The 12,168-nt window shown below is 44.0% G+C and overlaps 2 protein-coding genes across 3 annotated transcripts; one reads left to right on the top strand and one right to left on the bottom strand.

The window, feature by feature from the left end:
* Positions 1–1,872: 1,872 nt before the first annotated feature.
* dcaf7 (ddb1 and cul4 associated factor 7) lies at positions 1,873–5,954 on the bottom strand. The gene is made up of 7 exons (XM_069717524.1): positions 5,562–5,954; positions 4,498–4,656; positions 4,284–4,395; positions 4,078–4,196; positions 3,783–3,992; positions 3,563–3,680; positions 1,873–3,097 (listed from the first exon to the last, which is right to left on the bottom strand). Exons 1-7 carry the CDS (start codon positions 5,697–5,699, stop codon positions 2,925–2,927), a joined length of 1,029 nt encoding a protein of 342 aa, XP_069573625.1. The 5' UTR covers positions 5,700–5,954; the 3' UTR covers positions 1,873–2,924.
* A 548-nt stretch (positions 5,955–6,502) lies between these two features.
* Positions 6,503–11,912, top strand: ccdc47 (coiled-coil domain containing 47). Of its 2 annotated transcripts, none has more exons than XM_069717526.1 (13): positions 6,503–6,596; positions 7,812–8,114; positions 8,195–8,296; positions 8,843–9,017; positions 9,153–9,274; positions 9,381–9,446; positions 9,572–9,673; positions 9,757–9,867; positions 9,968–10,053; positions 10,143–10,201; positions 10,303–10,412; positions 10,523–10,690; positions 11,275–11,912. In XM_069717526.1, exons 2-13 carry the CDS (start codon positions 7,824–7,826, stop codon positions 11,353–11,355), a joined length of 1,473 nt encoding a protein of 490 aa, XP_069573627.1. In that variant the 5' UTR covers positions 6,503–6,596; positions 7,812–7,823; the 3' UTR covers positions 11,356–11,912. The 2 variants fall into 2 exon arrangements, with proteins under 2 accessions (XP_069573627.1, XP_069573626.1); XM_069717525.1 differs by having other exon boundaries at positions 6,508–6,596; positions 7,755–8,114.
* Positions 11,913–12,168: the final 256 nt, after the last annotated feature.

Genomic DNA, 12,168 nt, shown 5'->3' with positions numbered 1-12,168 from the left:
GCAATAAAAAAGCAATAAAAGCAATAAAGCAAGGTGTGAGCGAGCAATCTGTTTGGTTAAAAAGAACCAAAGTCTGCGCTTCATGAACTCATGTTTGTGGATCATGGCAGGAAGAAAGGAGATTTCATGAGGAGGTCAGAAAAAGATTTGTTGATTCTCATCGGGCTGGAAAAGTTTACAAACCCATCTGTTAAAGAGTTTGGACTTCACTGATCCAGTCAGTTTACAAACGGAGGAAATTCTCAACCTATTACCCTTCATCCAAAAGTTGGGCGACCGACAAAGATCACTACAAGAGCAAAGTGTGGAAAAGTCTTCCAAGGTCAAGAAGATTTCTGTCTGTCTGCAGTTTGCTGAAGATCACCTGGAGGAGCCAGAAAGCTCCTGGAAAAATGTTTCAACCCAAATATAAACCTTTTAGTTTCAATGAGGAGCCTTACTTTTGGAAAAAATGCCAGTCAGTCCAACATAAGAACCTTTTACCATCTGCAAGGCATGGTGGGGGAAGTATCATGGTTCGGGAATGGTTTTTTTCTGCATCTGGACCAGAGTCGGTGACGGATCAATAACTTCTGAAGGAAAATGTGAGAACATCTGTCAGCAAACTGACTCTCAAGAGAAAGTGTGTCCTGACATGAATCCGATAGGAGTGTTGTGGAAGGATCTGAAGAGAAGACGTCATGTGAGGAAACCACAAACATCCCGGAGTTGTACAGGACTTTCCACAAGTCAAGAGGTATCACCAGATACTGACAGCAAAGCTTCACAAACTTCTGACACTCGGGTATTTATTTTCCTTTGTAAATAAACGACCAAGTACAACATATTGGTCTAATTTGTTTAACTGGGTTCTACTTGTAGGACTTCTGTGAAAATCTGATGATGTTTGAGGTCAGATTTATGCAGCCAAGCGCCACTGTTTGTACAAACTGTATATACAGTATTGAAAAGTGCAATGAAATGCGTCCTGAATACGTAGAGTAAACCTGAATGTGCTGTATGTGTTGTGCTTGATGGTGTTAAGTGAACTCAACCAGACACCTACTTTGTACCAAGCAAAGTTGAAAAGTACCATTTTTTAAGTACTTGTACTTTCAGCATTTCCATTTCACACTACTTCCACTTCACTGTTATATTGCTGTTTTTAGTCCTCCACATTTATCTGATAGTTTGTTACTTTGAGGATTTTATAAATATAAAAAAAACAACTTTATGAAATATTCTTAAGGATTAAACAAGTAATTTTCTTAGTTTCATTCAAATAACTGTTTTAGGCCCCAAAAAAGGTAAATTATTCAATATTTCACCAAAATGAAAGAATTAAGAGGAATATAGAAAATTTAACACAAAGAAGTTTCCCTTCTTTCCTTTTTTATTAAATTTGATCTTGCGAGCCTGCTGAGGTGAGCTGACCTGAACTTGACCTCTACACTTGGACGACAACAGAAAACATTTTGCATTTAAAGTCCATCAATTCCAAGAGACAATTTTCAAGATACTTTAACCAACTTTTAAATTTCCATACTTTTGCATGCAGGATGTTGTACGTGTATCGGTGGTTCCACTGAAGTAGCCGATCGGAGTTCTTCCACCACTAAATAATGATTTGAACCCATACCAGGGACGTGGAATAAAAAAAAACGGTTATCTTTACATTTCTGGTAATAAGAGAAGTGAGAACTGAATGTGTCGTTCTGGCCGAACATCTGCAAACATCTGCATGCGGCTGCTGGGAATCCACATACAAACTTACCTGCAGGGGGCGGAGCTTCAGATCTCATGAGAAGGTAAAGACCCCGCAGGTGAAGGTGGATTGAGGTGATCTTTAAAACCACATTAAAACTTAATGAAATAAATCAATACTACGCTCAGTTGGTTTCTAAGACATGACGGTACAATTTATTAGAGCAAATTCAATAATAAACTTTATGAAAAAAGCTACAACATGAACACATTGTCTTGAGTTTGATATATTTATATGTATGTACATTTTGCCTTGTAAATGGCATGCTACAAGGACACGACCCTTTAATTAGTTCTTGGAAAACAACCGAAAAGAGAGGCAGACAAAAGGACGCGGTCAGAAAGTTGTTTCCTGCCATTTCACAACTCACTCTTTATAAAGAAAAAAAATGCAGCTTTCCAAGCACAATCTTCTACAAATAAAAAGAAGAAGAAGAAGAAGAAGAAGAAGAAGAAGAAGAAGAAGAAGGATAATTGAGGAGCTAAAAGGCTGAACAACATTGCTCTGGTAGGTTCTGAGTGTCGCTGTACACGCCAGCCAAACTAAAACACACCATATGGTGACGGGACAGCACCGCAGAGACCACGTGACTCCCTCTCAACTTATTTTACAAATTTTTAAAACGTCGCTCAGGTCACAAAGTTTGAGCTCGTCTGCAGAGAGGATACTGGACACGCACCCGTTCCACAGATTTAAACAGCTTAAATCGCCACGAGGGTAAAACAAGACTATAATATATTGATCCTTGAATCATCAATAATACGGTATGCATCCACGAGAAGGCTACGACAGTCCTACGTATTAAAGAGAGGACATCTTCTGCCAGCGGTTCGTATCAGCCTTTAAATTAAACGGATGAAATGCACGACATCGAAACCCTTCGTGATAGTCTCACAGCTGGCTGAAATCACACCAAGAAGTATAAAAATCTCAAGAGCTCAAAGCGCCACCGCTGAACTCTACCGTGTGAGCGAAAAATAAATAAGAGTTTTAAACACGTTTAATAGAAGAACAAGTGGAGTAAAGAAAAAACAAAATGTAAACCAGATTATTGTGGAGTAGGTATGTGATACTCCAAAAAAGTTCACTCGTGGCCTCATCCCTCGTCTCAAGACAGCGGACGGGATGAGGACTGAAAAAAAGTCCCGGATCTGAAATGTGGCTTTTTTTTCTTTTTTTTTTAAACGCGCAGGATCTCCAGGCAGTTGTTGTAGCAGATGGCGATCCAGTCGGGCTGCGTGGACGCCCACTGCACGTTGTTGATCTCGCCCTCGGCCGTGTAGGCCAGGATGGGGTCCTCGATGGCGCGGGGCATCTGCTGGATGTCCCAGATCAGGGCCTGGTGGTCGTCGGCTGGGGGACGAGGACGGAAACAAAAGGACGTTAACAGAGACGGGAGCAGCGGGCGACAATAAAAGATGGAGAACCGCCGTCGGCCTGATTTTTTAGAGCTGCATTGAAAAAAGGTGAAGCCTCCTCGTTGCAGCTGAAGGAGGTCCATGTTTTCGCTCAAGCACAACGCACTCGCTTTCAGCCAATCAGTCGCTGGCATGAAGTATTTCTACTGTGACAAACCACTGATGTCGAACTGGAAAGAAACGGGAGCTCATGAATTCTGTAAATAACATAAATATGAGTTAAAAGCGAGTATCTGTCACTGAAAGAGTTACACTGCAGGGAACTTTTCAAATTAAAAGCCCTCCAGTTTCACACAGGGTCCAGATGTATACTAAGTTTTGACTGAGACACGTGTTTCTTTCAGGGGGGGCCGGGGGTCCCAATCAGAGGGAAACACTGGAGGTAAGACTCCCTTCTTACCTGCAGTGCAGATGTGACACGAGGAGTGAGGAGCCCAGGCGATGCCGTTCACGCAGGCGCGATGGTTGTTCAGCCGAGCCACCGGAGTGCACGGCACGCGTACGTCCAGGATCACCACCTAAAAAAGGTTTTTGGTGATATATAAAAATATATTATTCTAACATTTTCGGGCTTCTGTCGACTGTTTCGGTCTTAATACCAACAAGTGTTGGACCCTGACCTCCATGCCGTCCATGGCCATCGTGGCCAGGTAGTTGGGGTCCTGTTTGTTCCAGCAGAGGCGGAGCAGCGGGTGGTGCTGGGGGTCTTCGTAGATGATGGTGCTGTGCTCCAGGTGTCGGAGGTCGAACATGCGGACGGATCCGTCGGCTCCCACGGAGGCGAACATGTCTCTGCCGCCTCCCGCGCGGCTGAACGCGATGTCGTACACCTGCACAGACACAGAAGGATCCAATATTTTACACGACCCCAAAAAGCTTCGTTGTTGGTTTGTTTTTCAGCGCGCACTCACGGACCTCTTTGTCGTGAGCGATCAGCTGAGTCTTCACGTGTCCGGACACCAGGTTAACACGTCCCAACACCTGACCGGTCTCCAACCCCCAGATGGTGCAGGTGGTGTCGATGCTGGAAGTGCCTGCAGGAAACAACAAAAAATACGATTTCAGATGCCAAAACCACTTTAGTGTTTCCCAACTGTTTCGTCGGATGTTGGATTTCTTACCCAGCAGATTGGGATCAACTTCGTTCCAGTCGAAGGAGGTGAGGGGAGCGCAGAAGTCGGAGTTCTTGTTGTTGTTCAGCAAACACTCGAGGCGTGTTTCTGTGTCGCTCACCTGTGAGACAAACGCAGGAAGGAATCAGACAAGTGAGGAGGTGATCATCATTTTTCTCCTTTTTAGATGGCGTTGCTCCTCCCGTAACGTGAAGTGTCGTACCCTCCAGATGCGCAGGTAGTCCCCGCTGGTGGCCAGCAGGTCTGGGTAAACCCCCTTGGTGTCTGGGATCCACATGATCTTGGTGGTGGGGTAAGGATGGTCAAACGTGTTCCTGCAGACGAACTCTGAGCTCTCCTCCTCCAGACCCACCAGCTGGACCTGAGCAGGAGAAAACAACCTCTGAGTCTGAAGTGCTGAAGCTCAGCGAGAGAACCTCAAAGGGAAAAACTTGGCAGTCATCTTCGACTCTGATCTTAAGTTTTGAGCCTCACGTTGAAAAAATAAATCCAAACCAGAGACAGTCCTGCACGCTATTGTTCCCTGTAGGATTTATTATTACAATGCTCGGCTTTCTGGACTTGCTTAATAAAGAATATAAAAAACGCTCCCATTGCTTTATAACTCTGCCGTGTCTGTTTTGACCACGACCAGAAAGAGAAAACACATCACATCCATTTTTAACTTCCTCCAACGACAACCTGTCAGCTTCAGAGTAGATTATTTTAAATCCTTGTATTTGTCTGTATTATTCATCGTATGAACCTTCAGGTCTTCTGATACTGGTGTTTTAATTTAACAAAAGGAAAAAGAAAAACCCAGTGAGGCATCCTTTAGTTTCCTGAGTTTCTCTATTCTTTTATTATCGTTTCTTTTGATCAATAACAAGCATTTCTTGCTTTGCGCGTGGGGGGAGGGGGGGGGTCTCGGTGTGTGCTGTTTTGTTTGTTTGTTTGTTTGTTTGTTTGTTTGTTTTATTGTAAACAGTGCGTTACATTATATTCGTATTAAAAGTGCTTCACAAATAAAACCGATTAATTGATCATTTGATTCAGAACGAACAAATGACGTCAGTCAGAAATATTAGTGTTTACAGGTGATTAATATCCGGACACAAACAAAATCCGCCTCGCTGAACAGTTACTCAGAAAGATGACGTCATGCTGTACCTCCAGCTGATTTATAACTCGACACGAAACGTGATTTACTGCCTCGGCTAGCAGCTAGCGTTAGCACCGATGCTAACAGCCGCCGTTGTTGAACGTTAGCCGCTGAACGCGACGCACCTTGTTGTTGTATTCCTCCACGAAGCTGCCGAGCGCCAGCCGGAAGCGTTTGTCGGGACGGACGCTCCAGTTCATCGCGTACACCGTCCACGGCGCCTCGTACTTGTAGATTTCTTTTCTTTTGCCGTGAAGCGACATCCTCCCGAGCGGCAGCTGTTGTCCCTCCAGCTAACAGGCTAACGTTAGCTAACTATGAAATAAGTGGTCCGGCGCGCGACCGTCTCGCTCTCCTCCAACCGGCGGCGACCGGAAGCAGCTGGTCGGAGATAAACAACACTTAACTACGCAAATCTGCCTTCAGACCAACATTTATCATCACTTTTCTTAACAAAGAGTAGCATTGCTCGCTGCGACCTAAAAAAAACTCAAGCTAGTCAGAATGCAACCAACTTCCGGTTGTTGTTTTCAAAATAAAAGTGATTTTTTTTTTTTTTTTTTTTTTTTTTTTTACAGGAAACCGGTTTACGTTTTACCACAAATAGATATTTCCGTTAATAAATAAAATAATAACGTTTGAAGCATGATAAAGTCTCATTATTCTCATTATTCTGTTTCTGCTTCTTTTGACTTCAGATTTATTTTCTGTAAAAGATCTGAAGTCATAAATCAGAAGTTCAGAAACATTTGCACAACTACACATTTACAGAAATGTATTTTCACTTGTACTTATTTAATTAATTTTTCAATCTAACAAAAACTTGTACTTTGAGTGAATATTGAATTTAGTTTCATAATTTATTTTAATAATAATAACTATCAATGCGATACTAAAACAGACAGTTGTAGTTACGCGATGTGGCCGCTGGGGGTGCACCAACCCACCAAACACCAATAACCTAAAGGAAGCTATACCATTACTTCCGGTACTTATCTTTCAAAATAAAACTTTCAGAAACGTACACACGGTTGTTGTTTTTTGACACATCCGGTTGCGATACTTTTGTTTTGAAAGGTCCTTCCTCTACTTCAGGCGTAACATCGACCACAAGGACCGTCCGGCTCCGATCTGTCCCGCTCGTCTCACATCTCGTCCAGGTATGCTGCTCGTTCCTCCCGCAGGAACTGGTTCCTCCAGGAGGAACCGGTTCTCCGAGTCGTGTTAAAGAGACAAATGGCTGCTTGTGTTCAGACTCGGTTCGTTTACTGGCAAAAAGAAGGTGCCATGCTAGTTAGCCTGAGTTAGCATGCTAATGCCAGATTTGCTAACAGCTAATGATTAAGTGAGTGAGATGAGTCGGATTTCTATTTAATCTATTTAATCTATTTAATCTATTTAATCCTTCACATGTCTTCACTCAAAGTTCTGAGTTTGGAGTCAAATGCTGCTTCAAAAGATGGGCTTTAAGTTCGCGACAGCTTCACGTTCACGGTTCCGATGACGTCATCACACGAGCGTCACTTCAGCTGATGAACACCGTTCAACCGGCTGATCAATCAGCTGATGAACACCGTTCAACCGGCTGATCAATCAGCTGATGAACACCGTTCAACCGGCTGATCAATCAGCTGATGAACACCGTTCAACCGGCTGATCAATCAGCTGATGAACACCGTTCAACCGGCTGATCAATCAGCTGATGAACACCGTTCAACCGGCTGATCAATCAGCTGATGAACACCGTTCAACCGGCTGATCAATCAGCTGATGAACACCGTTCAACCGGCTGATCAATCAGCTGATGAACACCGTTCAACCGGCACATCTCCGGCTCTTCTTCCGTCGTCACTGTTTTCTAGTTCGTCTCCGTCCCGTTTATTTCTCCAGATTTGTATTTTTTTGGGGGGAAATGCTTAAAACAACAAAACGTGAAGTATTAATTTGATGTATTAACATTATGATGTGGAGCCCCCCCCCCCCCCCGCCCCGCGGCCCTGTGTCTCCTGGTTCAGTGTTTAAACTTCTGTAACTCGACACCAGCTGATCTGCTACAAACATCTTCCTGTTTACTTTGGTTTGACTTGAATATTTGTCAAAACACCTCAGATTCAACCAACTGACAACTAATACAAGAACAGCTCTCTCGTGTCCTCCATGAAAACTGATTTGAATTCTTTCACTTCCTGTTTTTTTAGAAGTTTGTAAAATACTTTTTTGTCTGTATGTTGTGATGAATTTGCTTAAAAATATCTCCTGAAGTTTTATTTTGCAGTTGAAGTACATAACTAGTATTTAAATTTCTCTCCTTTTTGCAGGCCGTCTGTCGACACTCTTATTTCCCGTCACCTCTCTTCCCCTCTGCTGTAACGCAGGTCCGACCCACCATGTGGAGCGCCTACGTCCTCCTGATACCGTCTCTGCTGCTCCTGCTGGTCCTCCCCGTCTCCAGGGGACGTTACAACGACGACTTCGACGACGGGGAGGACCTCGCCGACTTCGACGACAACGACTTCGCCGAGTTTGAGGACATGAACGACGATCAGGCGGCCGAGGCGGAGACCGCCCCGCCGCCGCGCGTCTCTCCGTCCTCGCAGCCCGAAGAGGACGAAGACGAGGACGAAGCCACCGTGGAGCTGGAGGACGGACAGGATGGTTTTGAGGACTCGGAGACGCAGGTTCATAGCTTCATATTTCAGCATTATATTAACATGCGCTGAATCTTCAGCTGAACTAATTCAACTCCATGTTATCTCAGGATCAAGACATTTACAGCAAATATGACCAGGAGGAGTTTGAGGGGATTGGAGACATGGAGAAGACGGGCCACTCCATGAAGGACTCCCTGATCATCCACACGGTAATCTGGGATTATTGCACGTCTGGCATGTCGTCTCCTGCTGAGTGCGATTTGTGAAGCCTTACGAACGTGCACACGATTTCTGCAGCCTGTAAAAAGGAGATTGTTGTTTAAACCACGCGGCGCTTTGATTCTTATTTCATGTGTTGCCGTGTCGTTTGCAGCTGCAGAAGAAATGAAAGCAGTAAAACTTCTCCACTATTTTGTTGCTGGTAATAAATGTTGTTGCTAAAAGGCCTTTCAGGTAATTTACACAAAGTGTTGTCATGGAAGCTCATCGATGGCAACTGAACTGTTTCAGTCACACTGATGGATAAATAAACCATCCAGGTTGGCTGATATTAACTTATTTGAGATATATTGGTGTCAGTGTTTACACAAGTACAAAGTGGTGCAAAAAGTTCAGACTTTCATAGTTAATCCATCAGTATCATGGTGTTAAACATGGTCTCAGTTTTCTACAAAAACAAATCAGAGTTGTCAACATCGAGATTATTTGATGAGTTTGTTGGTTTTAAACAACGTTGACGTCTGCTTCCTCTGCAGGTTCCAGCGCACCTTCAGAACAGCTGGGAGAGTTACTACATGGAGATCCTGATGGTGACGGGCCTGCTGGCCTACATCATGAACTACATCATCGGCAAGAACAAAAACAGCCGCCTGGCTCAGGCCTGGTTCAACTCACACAGAGAGCTTCTCGAGAGCAACTTCGCACTCGTCGGTGAGTTTTTCCGTCTCCGGTATATAAACAGCAGTTACTTTGTGTGCTTTCTTTTTTTTCTTCACCACTGTGATGGTGAAAAATGGTCAAAGTCAGCTCAAGGGAGACTTTGTGTTTAACTATATGGATGTGTAGGAGATGACGGCACCAGTAAAGACGCAGTGAGCACGGGGAAGCTGAACCAGGAGAACGAACACATCTACAACCTGTGGTGCTCCGGACGCGTGTGCTGTGAAGGAATGCTGATCCAGCTGAAGGTACCGGCTCGCTGCGTTGTGACACATAGGTGTGTGTGTGTGTGTGTGTGTGTTGTCGGTCACAGTTTGTATCCTTCTTCATGATGTATTTCGTTGGTTGTTGTAGTTCCTGAAGAGGCAGGACCTGCTCAACGTCCTGGCCAGGATGATGAGGCCCACCTGTGACCAAGTGGTGCGTATCGGTCGTGTTGGGCGGTTTGGACCGGGTTGGTTTTGGAGGCTGCTCCTCTACGAGTGGTCCGGTACATCCACCGTCTTTACCCACCTGTTTGTGTGCGTGTGTGTGTTTGTTTGCAGCAAATCAAAGTGACTCTGAATGACGACGACATGGATACGTTTGTGTTTGCTGTGGGCACCAAGAAGGCGATGGCCCGGCTGCAGAAGGAGATGCAGGACTTGGTGAGTGTCCTCCGATTTGTAGACTCATTAATGTGCCGATTTTAATGCTCTAACAACGGGTTGACGAGTTTGTTTTTCATCAGAGTGAGTTCTGCGGTGACAAGCCGAAGTCCGGGGCCAAGTTCGGGCTCCCGGACTCGCTGGCTATTCTTAGCGAGATGGGCGAGGTCACGGATGGGGTGATGGACAACAAGGTGAAGCCTCACGTACATTATTATCCATTATTGTCTTCTTCCTGTCTTTAACCTCGTTACATTTTCCGCTTTTGGTTTCTTTTTAAAACTATATCTTTAGATGGTACATTATATCACCAACCATGCAGACAAGATCGAGTCCATCCATTTCTCGGACCAATTTTCTGGTCCAAAAGTTATGCAAGAGTAAGTATTCCTTTCTTTTTTTCTCTCTCTCTCTTATTTAAAAGTTTTGTTATTTATTTGTGATGCTAACAGTTCTTGTTGTTTTTCAGGGAGGGTCAGCCTTTAAAGCTGCCTGAGACCAAGAAGACGCTGCTGTTTACATTTAGTGGTGAGCGTTTCTTCTCATGCTGTCCTGGAAATCCAGACTATGATGTTATTTTATGTGGTTTTATGTAAATTGATTTGTTGTTGTTTTTTTCCTGTGTGCAGTGCCTGGCATGGGCAACACGTCTCCCAAAGACATGGACGCTCTGCTTCCTCTCATGAACATGGTGATCTACAGCATCGATAAAGTCAAGAAGCTCCGTCTCAACAGAGAGGTGAAGACAGTGTCCCCTTCATGACCCCGACACTGATGTCCTGAAATATGAGCGTTGGAAATAAAGCTCTTTTTTTTGATTGTTTGTTTAATTCCTCCCTGAATGTTTAGGGCAAACAGAAAGCTGACAGAAACCGGGCCCGTGTGGAGGAGAACTTCCTGAAGCAGACTCACGCTCAGCGTCAGGAGGCGGCTCAGACTCGCCGGGAGGAGAAGAAGAGAGCCGAGAAGGAGAGGATCATGAACGAGGAGGACCCCGAGAGACAACGTCGTCTGGAGGTCGGACACGCAAAATCCCTACAAAATAAAATACAAATGCACTTAAGTGTTTTTTTACCTGAGAGTTAGAGAAGCTGCTAGCTCGGTAGCCAAGGTAACAAAACCCACCAATCGGTCTTGTCTTGTATGTCGAAATCTGCACACACAAAAAAAATGGCGTGCTGTGGTTTAACTGAGTATTTTTCTCTGGCTTGGGGGAAATAATTGGGAATCTCTGTTGGTTGCCTAGCAACTGCTTCTGGCCGAGACGTTGTCTGGAACATAAATCCCCCAAAAGCTTCAATTCAATTCTGTTGGGTTTTTTTTGACAGATAAACTAATATGTGATTTAATATGTTAATTAGTGAGCCGACATTGTGCTTACAAGCAGACTTTGTTACCTTTTGACAGAGACACATTACTTATTTACTATAAAACAATATGTTGTGATTCAGTGCCATTTAAATAAAATTAAATCGAGTGTTTCCGGTCTTTATGCAAAGCTAATTCAACCAGCTGTCGTCTCACCACATATTTAACAAGAAAGCAAAATCAGCAAAATTATTCTTTTTCAAATAAAACTCATGTTCCCTCTGTTTTTTCAGGAAGCGGCCCAGCGGCGCGAGCAGAAGAAGATCGAGAAGAAGCAGATGAAGATGAAGCAGATCAAAGTGAAAGCAATGTAAAAGGAAGAATAAAAAGAAAACGGGGACAGAGATACAAGCACGGGTCAAATCAGTGCTCAGCTCAGACGGTTCTCCAGCGCGTCTCACCACAGTTTGGCTCACCGTCGCTCACAGATCCAAAACAGACATCCTGCACCTCCGGGCGTGTCGGGCTTCTCCGTTCGCGTCACCGCCTGCTTTCATATGACGTGGCTCAATCTCAGTGACTCTGTGAATTTTTCACTATCAAATCTGTCACCACTTTTCACGCCAAGATTTGTTTTTCCTCTGAATGAATCACAGGTCTGTCGTAGTCGCTCAGTGACCTTTTTTTTTAAACTTCATTTGCTGGGGAAAAAAACCAACACTACTCTGTGGTACTGATCCACATTTTTTTTTTAAAGAATGAAAGCATTGCTATGGTTTCACATGAAATACGTTGGTATTAATATAATCTTAAATGATGCTCTCAGTGAAATTTTAATTTATATCTTCGATGAGACTGGTTTCTTGCAGGCTGTTTCTTATCATGATCTGAGCAAAAAAATAATAAAATGCACTGGAGTCTGTTGGAAAAACGTTTGTTTTTAATTTCAAGCGATCACAGTTAGTGAAGGGTGCTTAGAAATGTTGGCTGGGGGGTCGTAAAATAGTTGTGTACGACATGGAAATTGATATGGACCTCTTGATGCGAGTTAGATGAAAGAGTGAGGCTCAAAACAGGCAGCAGAAGAGGGGGGGGGGGGGGGCTTAATGCTAAATTTAACTTGTAGATTGTGTCAGCAGTCTCCCAACTAGATTCAGTTACATCAGTGAGGTCGTCTCCTGCTACGC

The sequence above is a fragment of the Brachyistius frenatus genome, unplaced genomic scaffold (assembly GCF_029030835.1).
Source record: "Brachyistius frenatus isolate BFR_SWC_R1_liver_20210118 unplaced genomic scaffold, ASM2903083v1 Contig_176, whole genome shotgun sequence".
In the NCBI taxonomy this organism is placed as follows: domain Eukaryota; kingdom Metazoa; phylum Chordata; class Actinopteri; family Embiotocidae; genus Brachyistius; species Brachyistius frenatus.
Note: the sequence above shows the minus strand (reverse complement) of the source record. Positions and strands in the feature narration are given on the sequence as shown.